At 56.5% G+C, this 19,351-nt stretch overlaps 1 protein-coding gene across 1 annotated transcript in view; it reads left to right on the forward strand.

Moving 5' to 3' along the window:
- The window catches only part of DCAF1 (DDB1 and CUL4 associated factor 1), a 29,029-nt gene extending 25,905 nt beyond the window's left edge, over window positions 1-3,124 (forward strand). The window contains 4 exon segments of the mRNA XM_072129145.1: window positions 697-770; window positions 845-949; window positions 1,022-1,289; window positions 2,585-3,124. Of these exon segments, the coding sequence (XP_071985246.1) occupies window positions 697-770; window positions 845-949; window positions 1,022-1,289; window positions 2,585-2,643 (506 nt within the window). The 3' untranslated portion in view covers window positions 2,644-3,124.
- Window positions 3,125-19,351: the final 16,227 nt, after the last annotated feature.

Here is a 19,351-nt window from a genome sequence, read left to right on the forward strand (position 1 = left end):
CCCACACCCCAGGAGGGCTCCCCCTAGAGGGCAGACACGATGGGGTCATGCCTCTACCTCTCCTTTCCATAGACTGGACCCTAGTGCCCCACACCCCAGGAGGGCTCCCCCTAGAGGGCAGACACGATGGGGCCATGCCTCTACCTCCCCTCTCCATAGACTGGACCCTAGTGCCCCACACCCCAGGAGGGCTCCCCCTAGAGGGCAGACATGATGGGGCCATGCCTCTACCTCCCCTCTCCATAGACTTGATCCTAGTGCCCCACACCCCAGGAGGGCTCCCCCTAGAGGGCAGACACGATGGGGCCATGCCTCTACCTTTCCTCTCCATAGACTGGACCCTAGTGCCCCACACCCCAGGAGGGCTCCCCCTAGAGGGCAGACACGATGGGGCCATGCCTCTACCTCCCCTCTCCATAGACTGGACCCTAGTGCCCCACACCCCAGGAGGGCTCCCCCTAGAGGGCAGACACGATGGGGCCATGTCTCTACCTCCCCTCTCCATAGACTGGACCCTAGTGCCCCACACCCCAGGAGGGCTCCCCCTAGAGGGCAGACACGATGGGGCCATGTCTCTACCTCCCCTCTCCATAGACTGGACCCTAGTGCCCCACACCCCAGGAGGGCTCCCCCTAGAGGGCAGACACGATGGGGCCAAGCTGACTCTTTCCCTCTTTGTATTGATGACTCTTGCAGCCACCATTGATGTGAAGCGGAACATCTTTGACCTGTGCACGGACACGAAGGATTGCTACCTTGCTGTGATAGAGGTCAGCAGGGGGTCCGGCCTGAGGGGCTTAGTGGCTCAGATATTCAGGGGTTAATCCGTTATCTCTCTGCCCAGAACCAAGGAACGATGGATTCCCTGAACATGGACACGGTGTGCCGGCTCTACGAGGTGGGGAGGCAGCGGCTGGCCGATGATGAGGAGGAGGAGGAAGAGGATCAGGTAAGGGGGGTCTCCCCCTCGGGGTCGGAGGTCACACTCTGCAGTTTGGTTAATGGCCCCTGACTTTTATAGGAGGAGGAAGAACAAGAGGATGAGGAGGATGACGACGACGAAGACGACTCTGATGACCTGGGCCAATTACTGGACGCTGAGCTGGATGAGGAGGAGGAGGGCGGCGAGCAGCCGGGAGAGGACGGAGAGAACGACTTCTCCCCCTCTGATGATGAAGAGCTCGCAAACCTGCTGGAAGACGAAGAGGATGATGGGGAAGACGGAGATGAAGACGGCCACGACGACGACTCGGATATCGACCCGGAAGTAGAGATGATACTCGGAGACTGTAAGTTCTGAGTGTGAGGCTGAGGTATAGGGTCATGTCTGACGATGGTGCCGTTGCTCTCTAGTGATGGATAGGCTGTATTCTCAGTGATGGCACCGCTGCTCTCTAGTGAGGGATAGGCTGTATTCTCAGTGATGTCACCGCTGCTCTCTAGTGATGGATAGGCTGTATTCTCAGTGATGGCGCCGCTGCTCTCTAGTGATGGATAGGCTGTATTCTCAGTGATGGCGCCGCTGCTCTCTAGTGATGGATAGGCTGTATTCTCAGTGATGGCGCCGCTGCTCTCTAGTGATGGATAGGCTGTATTCTCAGTGATGGCGCCGCTGCTCTCTAGTGATGGATAGGCTGTATTCTCAGTGATGACACCGCTGCTCTCTAGTGATGGATAGGCTGTATTCTCAGTGATGGCACCGCTGCTCTCTAGTGATGGATAGGCTGTATTCTCAGTGATGGCACCGCTGCTCTCTAGTGATGGATAGGCTGTATTCTCAGTGATGGCACCGCTGCTCTCTAGTGATGGATAGGCTGTATTCTCAGTAATGTGACCGCTGCTCTCTAGTGATGGATAGGCTGTATTCTCAGTGATGGCACCGCTGCTCTCTAGTGATGGATAGGCTGTATTCTCAGTGATGACACCACTGCTCTCTAGTGATGGATAGGCTGTATTCTCAGTGATGGCACCGCTGCTCTCTAGTGATGGATAGGCTGTATTCTCAGTGATGACACCACTGCTCTCTAGTGATGGATAGGCTGTATTCTCAGTGATGGCACCGCTGCTCTCTAGTGATGGATAGGCTGTATTCTCAGTGATGGCACCGCTGCTCTCTAGTGATGGATAGGCTGTATTCTCAGTGATGGCACCGCTGCTCTCTAGTGATGGATAGGCTGTATTCTCAGTGATGACACCGCTGCTCTCTAGTGATGGATAGGCTGTATTCTCAGTGATGGCACCGCTGCTCTCTAGTGATGGATAGGCTGTATTCTCAGTGATGGCACCGCTGCTCTCTAGTGATGGATAGGCTGTATTCTCAGTGATGGCACCGCTGCTCTCTAGTGATGGATAGGCTGTATTCTCAGTGATGGCACCGCTGCTCTCTAGTGATGGATAGGCTGTATTCTCAGTGATGGCACCGCTGCTCTCTAGTGATGGATAGGCTGTATTCTCAGTGATGGCACCGCTGCTCTCTAGTGATGGATAGGCTGTATTCTCAGTGATGGCACCGCTGCTCTCTAGTGATGGATAGGCTGTATTCTCAGTGATGGCACCGCTGATCTTCCTCTGTTTCCTTCCGCAGCTGATAGTTCGGATAACTCGGATCTGGAGGATGACATAATTCTGGCGCTGAATGAATGAGGGTCCGGAGCGTCGGGGTCTTTCTTGCTGTAATAAAGCTTCTTCCTCCTCGGACATTTTTCTTTTGTACACATCAGAGCTCTTAAATAATAGTTTTATAAAAAAAAGGAAAAACTAAAACCAAAAATTGTGGCTCCGCCCCCTCCCCCGCCGCTGCATTGGGGCCGTGTTTTTTTTTTTTTTTTTTTTTAACTGTGTTTTGTCCCAAATTTTTTTTTTTAGGGGGAGGGAGGATTTTTCTTTCTTCTGGCAGCAAAGTATTTTTTATGACAGAATTGTAATATATTAATCATGTGGGGGGCAATATCTGGGAGGAGGGGCAGCCGGAGTAATGGGAGGAGTCCTGCTCCGCCTCTGCTGATTGGATCCCTCCCCCGATGATTGTTCATATGAATTTGCTGATGTTTTAGTTTCCTGTGAACCAGAAATCATCAATTCTTTTCTGTGAAGTGTATTTATTTAATAAATAAATGGAAAAGTCTTTGCTGCTGCTCTCTGTTATCAGCCAAGTACCAGCATTCTGCCAGGTGTCTTATATCAGTCCTTACTGCAGGTCCTGCATAACCCCTCTGTGACTACACCCCCCATACACAGCGAGCTGCCATGTCCTGTGTCCTGACACCTTTCTATCATAGCCAGCAGTGGTCAGGGGTCAGCATGGGCGCTCTGACCCCTCTGTGACTACACCCCATACACAGCGAGCTGCCATGTCCTGTGTATCCTGACACCTTTCTATCATAGCCAGCAGTGGTCAGGGGTCAGCATGGGCGCTCTGACCTCTCTGTGACTACACCCCCCATACACAGCGAGCTGCCATGTCCTGTGTGTCCTGACACCTTTCTATCATAGCCAGCAGTGGTCAGGGGTCAGCATGGGCGCTCTGACCCCTCTGTGACTACACCCCCCATACACAGCGAGCTGCCATGTCCTGTGTCCTGACACCTTTCTATCATAGCCAGCAGTGGTCAGGGGTCAGCATGGGTGCTCTGACCTCTCTGTGACTACACACCCCCATACACAGCGAGCTGCCATGTCCTGTGTGTCCTGACACCTTTCTATCATAGCCAGCAGGGGTCAGCATGGGCGCTCTGACCACTCTGTGACTACACCCCCCATACACAGCGAGCTGCCACGTCCTGTGTGTCCTGACACCTTTCTATCATAGCCAGCAGTGGTCAGGTGTCAGCATGGGTGCTCTGACCCCTCTGTGACTACACCCCCCATACACAGCGAGCTGCCATGTCCTGTGTGTCCTGACACCTTTCTATCATAGCCAGCAGTGGTCAGGGGTCAGCATGGACGCTCTGACCCCTCTGTGACTACACCACCATACACAGCCAGCTGCCATGTCCTGTGTCCTGACACCATTCTATCATAGCCAGCAGTGGTCAGGGATCAGCATGGGTGCTCTGACCCCTCTGTGACTACACCCCCCATACACAGCGAGCTGCCATGTCCTGTGTGTCCTGACACCTTTCTATCATAGCCAGCAGTGGTCAGGGGTCAGCATGGGCGCTCTGACCCCTCTGTGACTACACCCCCATACACAGCGAGCTGCCATGTCCTGTGTGTCCTGACACCTTTCTATCATAGCCAGCAGTGGTCAGGGGTCAGCATGGGCGCTCTGACCCCTCTGTGACTACACCCCCCATACACAGCGAGCTGCCATGTCCTGTGTGTCCTGACACCTTTCTATCATAGCCAGCATTGGTCAGGGGTCAGCATGGGCGCTCTGACCTCTCTGTGACTACACACCCCCATACACAGCGAGCTGCCATGTCCTGTGTGTCCTGACACCTTTCTATCATAGCCAGCAGTGGTCAGGGGTCAGCATGGGCGCTCTGACCACTCTGTGACTACACCCCCCATACACAGCGAGCTGCCACGTCCTGTGTGTCCTGACACCTTTCTATCATAGCCAGCAGTGGTCAGGTGTCAGCATGGGTGCTCTGACCCCTCTGTGACTACACCCCCCATACACAGCGAGCTGCCATGTCCTGTGTGTCCTGACACCTTTCTATCATAGCCAGCAGTGGTCAGGGGTCAGCATGGACGCTCTGACCCCTCTGTGACTACACCACCATACACAGCCAGCTGCCATGTCCTGTGTCCTGACACCATTCTATCATAGCCAGCAGTGGTCAGGGATCAGCATGGGTGCTCTGACCCCTCTGTGACTACACCCCCCATACACAGCGAGCTGCCATGTCCTGTGTGTCCTGACACCTTTCTATCATAGCCAGCAGTGGTCAGGGGTCAGCATGGGCGCTCTGACCCCTCTGTGACTACACCCCCATACACAGCGAGCTGCCATGTCCTGTGTGTCCTGACACCTTTCTATCATAGCCAGCAGTGGTCAGGGGTCAGCATGGGCGCTCTGACCCCTCTGTGACTACACCCCCCATACACAGCGAGCTGCCATGTCCTGTGTGTCCTGACACCTTTCTATCATAGCCAGCAGTGGTCAGGGGTCAGCATGGGCGCTCTGACCCCTCTGTGACTACACCCCCCATACACAGCGAGCTGCCACGTCCTGTGTGTCCTGACACCTTTCTATCATAGCCAGCAGTGGTCAGGGGTCAGCATGGGCGCTCTGACCCCTCTGTGACTACACCCCCCCGATAAGATTGACCTTATCGCTGCATGGTGTGAACTTGTCACACGACTTGCACCGCGCACAGTCCTATATCATATCAAGGGATTCGTACCTTATTGAAATACAACTCGGACTCTAATCTTGTCACTCACCCTATTGTTCTACCTTTGCACTTGTCTCCTGTCTCCTCATCGCGACAGATTCTCGTGATCTTCACAGCCTTTGTCCTAACCTACCCATATCTCCCCTTCCCTCCCCACGGTAACTAGGGTTACTTGGCCGAGGACAGGGGCAGGTTCCGGTCGGGACGACGGCCATCTAGGGCTGCCGCCCCGAGATTAGGACTTCCTAGGGATTGGCAGGGCCCCCACCCAGCCCCCACTAGGGCCAACTAGGGACCCCCCGCACTCGGCTACCCACGAGTGCTCCCCCCCCTCCCCCCCCCCTCCCCTCTCTATACACTGCATGTATAGACACTTTTGCGTGTACAACACAATCTGGACACAGATATTCCATCTCCTTATCCAGTCCTGAAGCTACCACGCAGACTGACCACGGAGCATCGCTTTCACCACCGACCACAACACCGCCTATGCTCCCGCAGCCTCTCCAGCAGGCACAGTCGCCGGTGTGCTCCTCAGCTCCTCTGACCATCTACTTGTACGCTACGCTACTACTGTACCTTGTCTTATCATTTAATGTAAATAAATTATCCTTCTTGAATAATCCAAACCTCCACCAGTTGTACTCCTGACACCTTTCTATCATAGCCAGCAGTGGTCAGGGGTCAGCATGGGCGCTCTGACCTCTCTGTGACTACACCCCCCATACACAGCGAGCTGCCATGTCCTGTGTCCTGACACCTTTCTATCATAGCCAGCAGTGGTCAGGGGTCAGCATGGGCGCTCTGACCCCTCTGTGACTACACCACCCATACACAGCGAGCTGCCATGTCCTGTGTGTCCTGACACCTTTCTATCATAGCCAGCAGTGGTCAGGGGTCAGCATGGGTGCTCTGACCCCTCTGTGACTACACCCTGCCATACACATCGAGCTGCCATGTCCTGTGTCCTGACACCTTTCTATCATAGCCAGCAGTGGTCAGGGGTCAGCATGGGCGCTCTGACCCCTCTGTGACTACACCCCCCTATACACAGCGAGCTGCCATGTCCTGTGTCCTGACACCTTTCTATCATAGCCAGCAGCCGTCAGGTGTCAGCATGGGTGCTCTGACCCCTCTGTGACTACACCCCCCTATACACAGCGAGCTGCCATGTCCTGTGTCCTGACACCTTTCTATCATAGCCAGCAGCCGTCAGGTGTCAGCATGGGTGCTCTGACCCCTCTGTGACTACACCCCCCCATACACAGCGAGCTGCCATGTCCTGTGTGTCCTGACACCTTTCTATCATAGCCAGCAGTGGTCAGGGGTCAGCATGGGCGCTCTGACCCCTCTGTGACTACACCCCCCATACACAGCGAGTTGCCATGTCCTGTGTGTCCTGACACCTTTCTATCATAGCCAGCAGTGGTCAGGGGTCAGCATGGGCGCTCTGACCCCTCTGTGACTACACCCCCCATACACAGCGAGCTGCCATGTCCTGTGTCCTGACACCTTTCTATCATAGCCAGCAGTGGTCAGGGGTCAGCATGGGTGCTCTGACCCCTCTGTGACTACACCCCCATACACAGCGAGCTGCCATGTCCTGTGTGTCCTGACACCTTTCTATCATAGCCAGCAGTGGTCAGGGGTCAGCATGGGCACTCTGACCCCTCTGTGACTACACCCCCCATACACAGCGAGCTGCCATGTCCTGTGTCCTGACACCTTTCTATCATAGCCAGCAGTGGTCAGGGGTCAGCATGGGTGCTCTGACCCCTCTGTGACTACATCCCCCATACACAGGGAGCTGCCATGTCCTGTGTGTCCTGACACCTTTCTATCATAGCCAGCAGTGGTCAGGGGTCAGCATGGGCGCTCTGACCCCTCTGTGACTACACCCCCCATACACAGCGAGCTGCCACGTCCTGTGTGTCCTGACACCTTTCTATCATAGCCAGCAGTGGTCAGGGGTCAGCATGGGCGCTCTGACCCCTCTGTGACTACACCCCCCATACACAGCGAGCTGCCACGTCCTGTGTGTCCTGACACCTTTCTATCATAGCCAGCAGTGGTCAGGGGTCAGGGTAGGTGCTCTGACCCCTCTGTGACTACACCCCCCATACACAGGGAGCTGCCATGTCCTGTGTGTCCTGACACCTTTCTATCATAGCCAGCAGTGGTCAGGGGTCAGCATGGGCGCTCTGACCCCTCTGTGACTACACCCCCCATACACAGCGAGCTGCCATCTCCTGTGTGTCCTGACACCTTTCTATCATAGCCAGCAGTGGTCAGGGGTCAGCATGGGAGCTCTGACCCCTCTGTGACTACACCCCCCATACACAGCGAGCTGCCATGTCCTGTGTGTCCTGACACCTTTCTATCATAGCCAGCAGTGGTCAGGGGTCAGCATGGGCGCTCTGACCTCTCTGTGACTATACCCCCCATACACAGCGAGCTGCCATGTCCTGTGTGTCCTGACACCTTTCTATCATAGCCAGCAGTGGTCAGCATGGGTGATCTGACCCCTCTGTGACTACACCCCCCATACACAGCGAGCTGCCATATCCTGTGTCCTGACACCTTTCTATCATAGCCAGCAGTGGTCAGGGGTCAGCATGGGTGCTCTGACCCCTCTGTGACTACATCCCCCATACACAGGGAGCTGCCATGTCCTGTGTGTCCTGACACCTTTCTATCATAGCCAGCAGTGGTCAGGGGTCAGCATGGGTGCTCTGACCCCTCTGTGACTACACCCCTCATACACAGCAAGCTGCCATGTCCTGTGTGTCCTGACACCTTTCTATCATAGCCAGCAGTGGTCAGGGGTCAGCATGGGTGCTCTGACCCCTCTGTGACTACACCCCCCCATACACAGCGAGCTGCCATGTCCTGTGTGTCCTGACACCTTTCTATCATAGCCAGCAGTGGTCAGGGGTCAGCATGGGCGCTCTGACCCCTCTGTGACTACACCCCCATACACAGCGAGCTGCCACGTCCTGTGTGTCCTGACACCTTTCTATCATAGCCAGCAGTGGTCAGGGGTCAGCATGGGCGCTCTGACCTCTCTGTGACTCCACCCCCCATACACAGCGAGCTGCCATGTCCTGTGTCCTGACACCTTTCTATCATAGCCAGCAGTGGTCAGGGGTCAGCATGGGCGCTCTGACCCCTCTGTGACTACATCCCCCATACACAGCGAGCTGCCATGTCCTGTGTGTCCTGACACCTTTCTATCATAGCCAGCAGTGGTCAGGGGTCAGCATGGGTGCTCTGACCTCTCTGTGACTACACCCCCAATACACAGCGAGCTGCCATGTCCTCTGTGTCCTGACACCTTTCTATCATAGCCAGCAGTGGTCAGGGGTCAGCATGGGCGCTCTGACCCCTCTGTGACTACACCCCCCGTACACAGGGAGCTGCCATGTCCTGTGTCCTGACACCTTTCTATCATAGCCAGCAGTGGTCAGGGGTCAGCATGGGTGCTCTGACCCCTCTGTGACTACAGCCCCCCATACACAGGGAGCTGCCATGTCCTGTGTCCTGACACCTTTCTATCATAGCCAGCAGTGGTCAGGGGTCAGCATGGGCGCTCTGACCCCTCTGTGACTACACCCCCCATACACAGCGAGCTGCCACGTCCTGTGTGTCCTGACACCTTTCTATCATAGCCAGCAGTGGTCAGGGGTCAGCATGGGCGCTCTGACCCCTCTGTGACTACACCCCCCATACACAGCGAGCTGCCACGTCCTGTGGGTCCTGACACCTTTCTATCATAGCCAGCAGTGGTCAGGGGTCAGGGTAGGTGCTCTGACCCCTCTGTGACTACACCCCCCATACACAGGGAGCTGCCATGTCCTGTGTGTCCTGACACCTTTCTATCATAGCCAGCAGTGGTCAGGGGTCAGCAAGGGTGCTCTAAACCCTTCTGTGACTACACCCCCCATACACAGGGAGCTGCCATGTCCTCTGTGTCCTGACACCTTTCTATCATAGCCAGCAGTGGTCAGGGGTCAGCATGGGCGCTCTGACCCCTCTGTGACTACACCCCCCATACACAGCGAGCTGCCATGTCCTGTGTGTCCTGACACCTTTCTATCATAGCCAGCAGTGGTCAGGGGTCAGCATGGGCGCTCTGACCCCTCTGTGACTACACCCCCCATACACAGCGAGCTGCCATGTCCTGTGTGTCCTGACACCTTTCTATCATAGCCAGCAGTGGTCAGGGGTCAGCATGGGCGCTCTGAACCCTCTGTGACTACACCCCCCTATACACAGCGAGCTGCCATGTCCTGTGTCCTGACACCTTTCTATCATAGCCAGCAGCCGTCAGGTGTCAGCATGGGTGCTCTGACCCCTCTGTGACTACACCCCCCCATACACAGCGAGCTGCCATGTCCTGTGTGTCCTGACACCTTTCTATCATAGCCAGCAGTGGTCAGGGGTCAGCATGGGCGCTCTGACCCCTCTGTGACTACACCCCCCATACACAGCGAGTTGCCATGTCCTGTGTGTCCTGACACCTTTCTATCATAGCCAGCAGTGGTCAGGGGTCAGCATGGGCGCTCTGACCCCTCTGTGACTACACCCCCCATACACAGCGAGCTGCCATGTCCTGTGTGTCCTGACACCTTTCTATCATAGCCAGCAGTGGTCAGGGGTCAGCATGGGCGCTCTGACCCCTCTGTGACTACACCCCCATACACAGCGAGCTGCCATGTCCTGTGTCCTGACACCTTTCTATCATAGCCAGCAGTGGTCAGGGGTCAGCATGGGTGCTCTGACCCCTCTGTGACTACACCCCCATACACAGCGAGCTGCCATGTCCTGTGTGTCCTGACACCTTTCTATCATAGCCAGCAGTGGTCAGGGGTCAGCATGGGCACTCTGACCCCTCTGTGACTACACCCCCCATACACAGCGAGCTGCCATGTCCTGTGTCCTGACACCTTTCTATCATAGCCAGCAGTGGTCAGGGGTCAGCATGGGTGCTCTGACCCCTCTGTGACTACATCCCCCATACACAGGGAGCTGCCATGTCCTGTGTGTCCTGACACCTTTCTATCATAGCCAGCAGTGGTCAGGGGTCAGCATGGGCGCTCTGACCCCTCTGTGACTACACCCCCCATACACAGCGAGCTGCCACGTCCTGTGTGTCCTGACACCTTTCTATCATAGCCAGCAGTGGTCAGGGGTCAGCATGGGCGCTCTGACCCCTCTGTGACTACACCCCCCATACACAGCGAGCTGCCACGTCCTGTGTGTCCTGACACCTTTCTATCATAGCCAGCAGTGGTCAGGGGTCAGGGTAGGTGCTCTGACCCCTCTGTGACTACACCCCCCATACACAGGGAGCTGCCATGTCCTGTGTGTCCTGACACCTTTCTATCATAGCCAGCAGTGGTCAGGGGTCAGCATGGGCGCTCTGACCCCTCTGTGACTACACCCCCCATACACAGCGAGCTGCCATCTCCTGTGTGTCCTGACACCTTTCTATCATAGCCAGCAGTGGTCAGGGGTCAGCATGGGAGCTCTGACCCCTCTGTGACTACACCCCCCATACACAGCGAGCTGCCATGTCCTGTGTGTCCTGACACCTTTCTATCATAGCCAGCAGTGGTCAGGGGTCAGCATGGGCGCTCTGACCCCTCTGTGACTACACCCCCCATACACAGCGAGCTGCCATGTCCTGTGTGTCCTGACACCTTTCTATCATAGCCAGCAGTGGTCAGCATGGGTGATCTGACCCCTCTGTGACTACACCCCCCATACACAGCGAGCTGCCATATCCTGTGTCCTGACACCTTTCTATCATAGCCAGCAGTGGTCAGGGGTCAGCATGGGTGCTCTGACCCCTCTGTGACTACATCCCCCATACACAGGGAGCTGCCATGTCCTGTGTGTCCTGACACCTTTCTATCATAGCCAGCAGTGGTCAGGGGTCAGCATGGGTGCTCTGACCCCTCTGTGACTACACCCCTCATACACAGCAAGCTGCCATGTCCTGTGTGTCCTGACACCTTTCTATCATAGCCAGCAGTGGTCAGGGGTCAGCATGGGTGCTCTAACCCCTCTGTGACTACACCCCCCCATACACAGCGAGCTGCCATGTCCTGTGTGTCCTGACACCTTTCTATCATAGCTAGCAGTGGTCAGGGGTCAGCATGGGCGCTCTGACCCCTCTGTGACTACACCCCCATACACAGCGAGCTGCCACGTCCTGTGTGTCCTGACACCTTTCTATCATAGCCAGCAGTGGTCAGGGGTCAGCATGGGCGCTCTGACCTCTCTGTGACTCCACCCCCCATACACAGCGAGCTGCCATGTCCTGTGTCCTGACACCTTTCTATCATAGCCAGCAGTGGTCAGGGGTCAGCATGGGCGCTCTGACCCCTCTGTGACTACACCCCCCATACACAGCGAGCTGCCATGTCCTGTGTGTCCTGACACCTTTCTATCATAGCCAGCAGTGGTCAGGGGTCAGCATGGGTGCTCTGACCTCTCTGTGACTACACCCCCCATACACAGCGAGCTGCCATGTCCTCTGTGTCCTGACACCTTTCTATCATAGCCAGCAGTGGTCAGGGGTCAGCATGGGCGCTCTGACCCCTCTGTGACTACACCCCCCATACACAGGGAGCTGCCATGTCCTGTGTCCTGACACCTTTCTATCATAGCCAGCAGTGGTCAGGGGTCAGCATGGGTGCTCTGACCCCTCTGTGACTACAGCCCCCCATACACAGGGAGCTGCCATGTCCTGTGTCCTGACACCTTTCTATCATAGCCCGCAGTGGTCAGGGGTCAGCATGGGCGCTCTGACCCCTCTGTGACTACACCCCCCATACACAGCGAGCTGCCACGTCCTGTGTGTCCTGACACCTTTCTATCATAGCCAGCAGTGGTCAGGGGTCAGGGTAGGTGCTCTGACCCCTCTGTGACTACACCCCCCATACACAGGGAGCTGCCATGTCCTGTGTGTCCTGACACCTTTCTATCATAGCCAGCAGTGGTCAGGGGTCAGCAAGGGCGCTCTAAACCCTTCTGTGACTACACCCCCCATACACAGGGAGCTGCCATGTCCTCTGTGTCCTGACACCTTTCTATCATAGCCAGCAGTGGTCAGGGGTCAGCATGGGCGCTCTGACCCCTCTGTGACTACACCCCCCATACACAGCGAGCTGCCATGTCCTGTGTGTCCTGACACCTTTCTATCATAGCCAGCAGTGGTCAGGGGTCAGCATGGGTGCTCTGACCCCTCTGTGACTACACCCCCCATACACAGCAAGCTGCCATGTCCTGTGTCCTGACACCTTTCTATCATAGCCAGCAGTGGTCAGGGGTCAGCATGGGTGCTCTGACCCCTCTGTGACTACATCCCCCATACACAGGGAGCTGCCATGTCCTGTGTGTCCTGACACCTTCCTATCATAGCCAGCAGTGGTCAGGGGTCAGCATGGGCGCTCTGACCTCTCTGTGACTACACCCCCCATACACAGCGAGCTGCCATGTCCTGTGTGTCCTGACACCTTTCTATCATAGCCAGCAGTGGTCAGGGGTCAGCATGGGCGCTCTGACCCCTCTGTGACTACACCCCCCATACACAGCGAGCTGCCATCTCCTGTGTGTCCTGACACCTTTCTATCATAGCCAGCAGTGGTCAGGGGTCAGCATGGGCGCTCTGACCCCTATGTGACTACACCCCCATACACAGCGAGCTGCCACGTCCTGTGTGTCCTGACACCTTTCTATCATATCCAGCAGTGGTCAGGGGTCAGCATGGGCGCTCTGACCCCTATGTGACTACACCCCCCCATACACAGCGAGCTGCCATGTCCTGTGTGTCCTGACACCTTTCTATCATAGCCAGCAGTGGTCAGGGGTCAGCATGGGAGCTCTGACCCCTCTGTGACTACACCCCCCATACACAGCGAGCTGCCATGTCCTGTGTGTCCTGACACCTTTCTATCATAGCCAGCAGTGGTCAGGGGTCAGCATGGGCGCTCTGACCCCTCTGTGACTACACCCCCCATACACAGCGAGCTGCCATGTCCTGTGTGTCCTGACACCTTTCTATCATAGCCAGCAGTGGTCAGCATGGGTGATCTGACCCCTCTGTGACTACACCCCCCATACACAGCGAGCTGCCATATCCTGTGTGTCCTGACACCTTTCTATCATAGCCAGCAGTGGTCAGGGGTCAGCATGGGCGCTCTGACCCCTCTGTGACTACACCCCCCATACACAGCGAGCTGCCATGTCCTGTGTGTCCTGACACCTTTCTATCATAGCCAGCAGTGGTCAGGGGTCAGCATGGGCGCTCTGACCCCTCTGTGACTACACCCCCCATACACAGCGAGCTGCCATGTCCTGTGTGTCCTGACACCTTTCTATCATAGCCAACAGCGGTCAGGGGTCAGCATGGGAGCTCTGACCTCTCTGTGACTACACCCCCCATACACAGCGAGCTGCCATGTCCTGTGTGTCCTGACACCTTTCTATCATAGCCAGCAGTGGTCAGGGATCAGCATGGGTGCTCTGACCCCTCTGTGACTACACCCCCCATACACAGGGAGCTGCCATGTCCTGTGTGTCCTGACACCTTTCTATCATAGCCAGCAGTGGTCAGGGGTCAGCATGGGCGCTCTGACCCCTCTGTGACTACACCCCTTAAACACAGCGAGCTGCCATGTCCTGTGTGTCCTGACACCTTTCTATCATAGCCAGCAGTGGTCAGGGGTCAGCATGGGTGCTCTGACCCCTCTGTGACTACACCCCCCATACACAGGGAGCTGCCATGTCCTGTGTGTCCTGACACCTTTCTATCATAGCCAGCAGTGGTCAGGGGTCAGCAAGGGCGCTCTAAACCCTTCTGTGACTACACCCCCCATACACAGGGAGCTGCCATGTCCTGTGTGTCCTGACACCTTTCTATCATAGCCAGCAGTGGTCAGGGGTCAGCATGGGCGCTCTGACCCCTCTGTGACTACACCCCCCATACACAGCGAGCTGCCATGTCCTGTGTGTCCTGACACCTTTCTATCATAGCCAGCAGTGGTCAGGGATCAGCATGGGCGCTCTGACCTCTCTGTGACTACACCCCCCATACACAGCGAGCTGCCATGTCCTGTGTGTCCTGACACCTTTCTGTCATAGCCAGCAGTGGTCAGGGGTCAGCATGGGCGCTCTGGCCCCTCTGTGACTACACCCCCCATAAACAGCGAGCTGCCATGTCCTGTGTCCTGACACCTTTCTATCATAGCCAGCAGTGGTCAGGGGTCAGCATGGGCGCTCTGACCCCTCTGTGACTACACCCCCATACACAGGGAGCTGCCATGTCCTGTGTCCTGACACCTTTCTATCATAGCCAGCAGTGGTCAGGGATCAGCATGGGTGCTCTGACCCCTCTATGACTACACCCCCATACACAGCGAGCTGCCATGTCCTGTGTCCTGACACCTTTCTATCATAGCCAGCAGTGGTCAGGGGTCAGCATGGGCACTCTGACCCCACTGTGACTACACCCCCCATACACAGCGAGCTGCCATGTCCTGTGTGTCCTGACACCTTTCTATCATAGCCAGCAGTGGTCAGGGGTCAGCATGGGCGATCTGACCCCTCTGTGACTACACCCCCCATACACAGGGAGCTGCCATGTCCTGTGTGTCCTGACACCTTTCTATCATAGCGAGCAGTGGTCAGGGGTCAGCATGGGCGCTCTGACCCCTCTGTCACTACACCCCCCATACACAGCGAGCTGCCATGTCCTGTGTGTCCTGACACCTTTCTATCATAGCCAGCAGTGGTCAGGGATCAGCATGGGCGCTCTGACCTCTCTGTGACTACACCCCCCATACACAGCGAGCTGCCATGTTCTGTGTGTCCTGACACCTTTCTATCATAGCCAGCAGTGGTCAGGGCTCAGCATGGGCGCTCTGACCTCTCTGTGACTACACCCCCCATACACAGCGAGCTGCCATGTCCTGTGTCCTGACACCTTTCTATCATAGCCAGCAGTGGTCAGGGGTCAGCATGGGCACTCTGACCCCACTGTGACTACACCCCCCATACACAGCGAGCTGCCATGTCCTGTGTCCTGACACCTTTCTATCATAGCCAGCAGTGGTCAGGGGTCAGCATGGGCGCTCTGGCCCCTCTGTGACTACACCCCCCATAAACAGCGAGCTGCCATGTCCTGTGTCCTGACACCTTTCTATCATAGCCAGCAGTGGTCAGGGGTCAGCATGGGCGCTCTGACCCCTCTGTGACTACACCCCCATACACAGGGAGCTGCCATGTCCTGTGTCCTGACACCTTTCTATCATAGCCAGCAGTGGTCAGGGATCAGCATGGGTGCTCTGACCCCTCTATGACTACACCCCCATACACAGCGAGCTGCCATGTCCTGTGTCCTGACACCTTTCTATCATAGCCAGCAGTGGTCAGGGGTCAGCATGGGCACTCTGACCCCACTGTGACTACACCCCCCATACACAGCGAGCTGCCATGTCCTGTGTGTCCTGACACCTTTCTATCATAGCCAGCAGTGGTCAGGGGTCAGCATGGGCGCTCTGACCCCTCTGTGACTACACCCCCCATACACAGCGAGCTGCCATGTCCTGTGTGTCCTGACACCTTTCTATCATAGCCAGCAGTGGTCAGGGATCAGCATGGGCGCTCTGACCTCTCTGTGACTACACCCCCCATACACAGCGAGCTGCCATGTTCTGTGTGTCCTGACACCTTTCTATCATAGCCAGCAGTGGTCAGGGGTCAGCATGGGCGCTCTGACCTCTCTGTGACTACACCCCCCATACACAGCGAGCTGCCATGTACTGTGTGTCCTGACACCTTTCTATCATAGCCAGCAGTGGTCAGGGGTCAGCATGGGCGCTCTGACCCCTCTGTGACTACACCCCCATACACAGCGAGCTGCCATGTCCTGTGTGTCCTGACACCTTTCTATCATAGCCAGCAGTGGTCAGGGGTCAGCATGGGCGCTCTGACCTCTCTGTGACTACACCCCCCATACACAGGGAGCTGCCATGTCCTGTGTGTCCTGACACCTTTCTGTCATAGCCAGCAGTGGTCAGGGGTCAGCATGGGCGCTCTGGCCCCTCTGTGACTACACCCCCCATAAACAGCGAGCTGCCATGTCCTGTGTGTCCTGACACCTTTCTATCATAGCCAGCAGTGGTCAGGGGTCAGCATGGGCGCAATGACCCCTCTGTGACTACACCCCCCATACACAGGGAGCTGCCATGTCCTGTGTCCTGACACCTTTCTATCATAGCCAGCAGTGGTCAGGGATCAGCATGGGCGCTCTGACCTCTCTGTGACTACACCCCCCATACACAGCGAGCTGCCATGTCCTGTGTGTCCTGACACCTTTCTATCATAGCCAGCAGTGGTCAGGGGTCAGCATGGGCGCTCTGACCCCTCTGTGACTACACCCCCCATACACAGCGAGCTGCCATGTCCTGTGTCCTGACACCTTTCTATCATAGCCAGCAGTGGTCAGGGGTCAGCATGGGCACTCTGACCCCACTGTGACTACACCCCCCATACACAGCGAGCTGCCATGTCCTGTGTGTCCTGACACCTTTCTATCATAGCCAGCAGTGGTCAGGGGTCAGCATGGGCGCTCTGACCCCTCTGTGACTACACCCCCCATACACAGCGAGCTGCCATGTCCTGTGTCCTGACACCTTTCTGTCATAGCCAGCAGTGGTCAGGGGTCAGCATGGGCGCTCTGACCCCTCTGTGACTACATCCCCCATACACAGCGAGCTGCCATGTCCTGTGTGTCCTGACACCTTTCTATCATAGCCAGCAGTGGTCAGGGGTCAGCATGGGTGCTCTGACCCCTCTGTGACTACACCCCCCATACACAGCGAGCTGCCATGTCCTGTGTGTCTTGACACCTTTCTATCATAGCGAGCAGTGGTCAGGGGTCAGCATGGGCGCTCTGACCCCTCTGTGACTACACTACCCATACACAGCGAGCTGCCATGTCCTGTGTGTCCTGACACCTTTCAATCATAGCCAGCAGTGGTCAGGGATCAGCATGGGCGCTCTGACCTCTCTGTGACTACACCCCCCATACACAGCGAGCTGCCATGTCCTGTGTGTCCTGACACCTTTCTATCATAGCCAGCAGTGGTCAGGGGTCAGCATGGGCGCTCTGACCTCTCTGTGACTACACCCCCCATACACAGCGAGCTGCCATGTCCTGTGTGTCCTGACACCTTTCTATCATAGCCAGCAGTGGTCAGGGGTCAGCATGGGTGCTCTGACCCCTCTGTGACTACACCCCCCATACACAGCGAGCTGCCATGTCCTGTGTCCTGACACCTTTCTATCATAGCCAGCAGTGGTCAGGGGTCAGCATGGGTGCTCTGACCCCTCTGTGACTACATCCCCCATACACAGGGAGCTGCCATGTCCTGTGTGTCCTGACACCTTTCTATCATAGCCAGCAGTGGTCAGGGGTCAGCATGGGTGCTCTGACCCCTCTGTGACTACACCCCTCATACACAGCAAGCTGCCATGTCCTGTGTGTCCTGACACCTTTCTATCATAGCCAGCAGTGGTCAGGGGTCAGCATGGGCGCTCTGACCCCTCTGTGACTACACCCCCCATACACAGCGAGCTGCCATGTCCTGTGTGTCCTGACACCTTTCTATCATAGCCAGCAGTGGTCAGGGGTCAGCATGGGTGCTCTGACCTCTCTGTGACTACACCCCCCATACACAGCGAGCTGCCATGTCCTCTGTGTCCTGACACCTTTCTATCATAGCCAGCAGTGGTCAGGGGTCAGCATGGGCGCTCTGACCCCTCTGTGACTACACCCCTCATACACAGCGAGCTGCCATGTCCTGTGTGTCCTGACACCTTTCTATCATAGCCAGCAGTGGTCAGGGGTCAGCATAGGCGCTCTGACCCCTCTGTGACTACACCCCCCATACACAGCGAGCTGCCATGTCCTGTGTGTCCTGACACCTTTCTATCATAGCCAACAGCGGTCAGGGGTCAGCATGGGTGCTCTGACCCCTCTGTGACTACACCCCCCATACACAGGGAGCTGCCATGTCCTGTGTGTCCTGACACCTTTCTATCATAGCCAGCAGTGGTCAGGGGTCAGCAAGGGCGCTCTAAACCCTTCTGTGACTACACCCCCCATACACAGGGAGCTGCCATGTCCTGTGTGTCCTGACACCTTTCTATCATAGGCAGCAGTGGTCAGGGGTCAGCATGGGCGCTCTGACCCCTCTGTGACTACACCCCCATACACAGCGAGCTGCCATGTCCTGTGTGTCCTGACACCTTTCTATCATAGCCAGCAGTGGTCAGGGGTCAGCATGGGCGCTCTGACCCCTCTGTGACTACACCCCCCATACACAGCGAGCTGCCATGTCCTGTGTGTCCTGACACCTTTCTATCATAGCCAACAGCGGTCAGGGGTCAGCATGGGTGCTCTGACCTCTCTGTAACTACACCCCCCAAACACAGCGAGCTGCCATGTCCTGTGTGTCCTGACACCTTTCTATCATAGCCAGCAGTGGTCAGGGGTCAGCATGGATGCTCTGACCCCTCTGTGACTACACCCCCCATACACAGGGAGCTGCCATGTCCTGTGTGTCCTGACACCTTTCTATCATAGCCAACAGCGGTCAGGGGTCAGCATGGGTGCTCTGACCCCTCTGTGACTACACCCCCCATACACAGCGAGCTGCCGTGTCCTGTGTGTCCTGACACCTTTCTATCATAGCCAACAGCGGTCAGGGGTCAGCATGGGTGCTCTGACCCCTCTGTGACTACACCCCCCATACACAGCGAGCTGCCATGTCCTGTGTGTCCTGACACCTTTCTATCATAGCCAGCAGTGGTCAGGGGTCAGCAAGGGCGCTCTAAACCCTTCTGTGACTACACCCCCCATACACAGGGAGCTGCCATGTCCTGTGTGTCCTGACACCTTTCTATCATAGCCAGCAGTGGTCAGGGGTCAGCATGGG

This window comes from Engystomops pustulosus, chromosome 10 (genome assembly GCF_040894005.1).
Source record: "Engystomops pustulosus chromosome 10, aEngPut4.maternal, whole genome shotgun sequence".
NCBI classification, from domain to species: domain Eukaryota; kingdom Metazoa; phylum Chordata; class Amphibia; order Anura; family Leptodactylidae; genus Engystomops; species Engystomops pustulosus.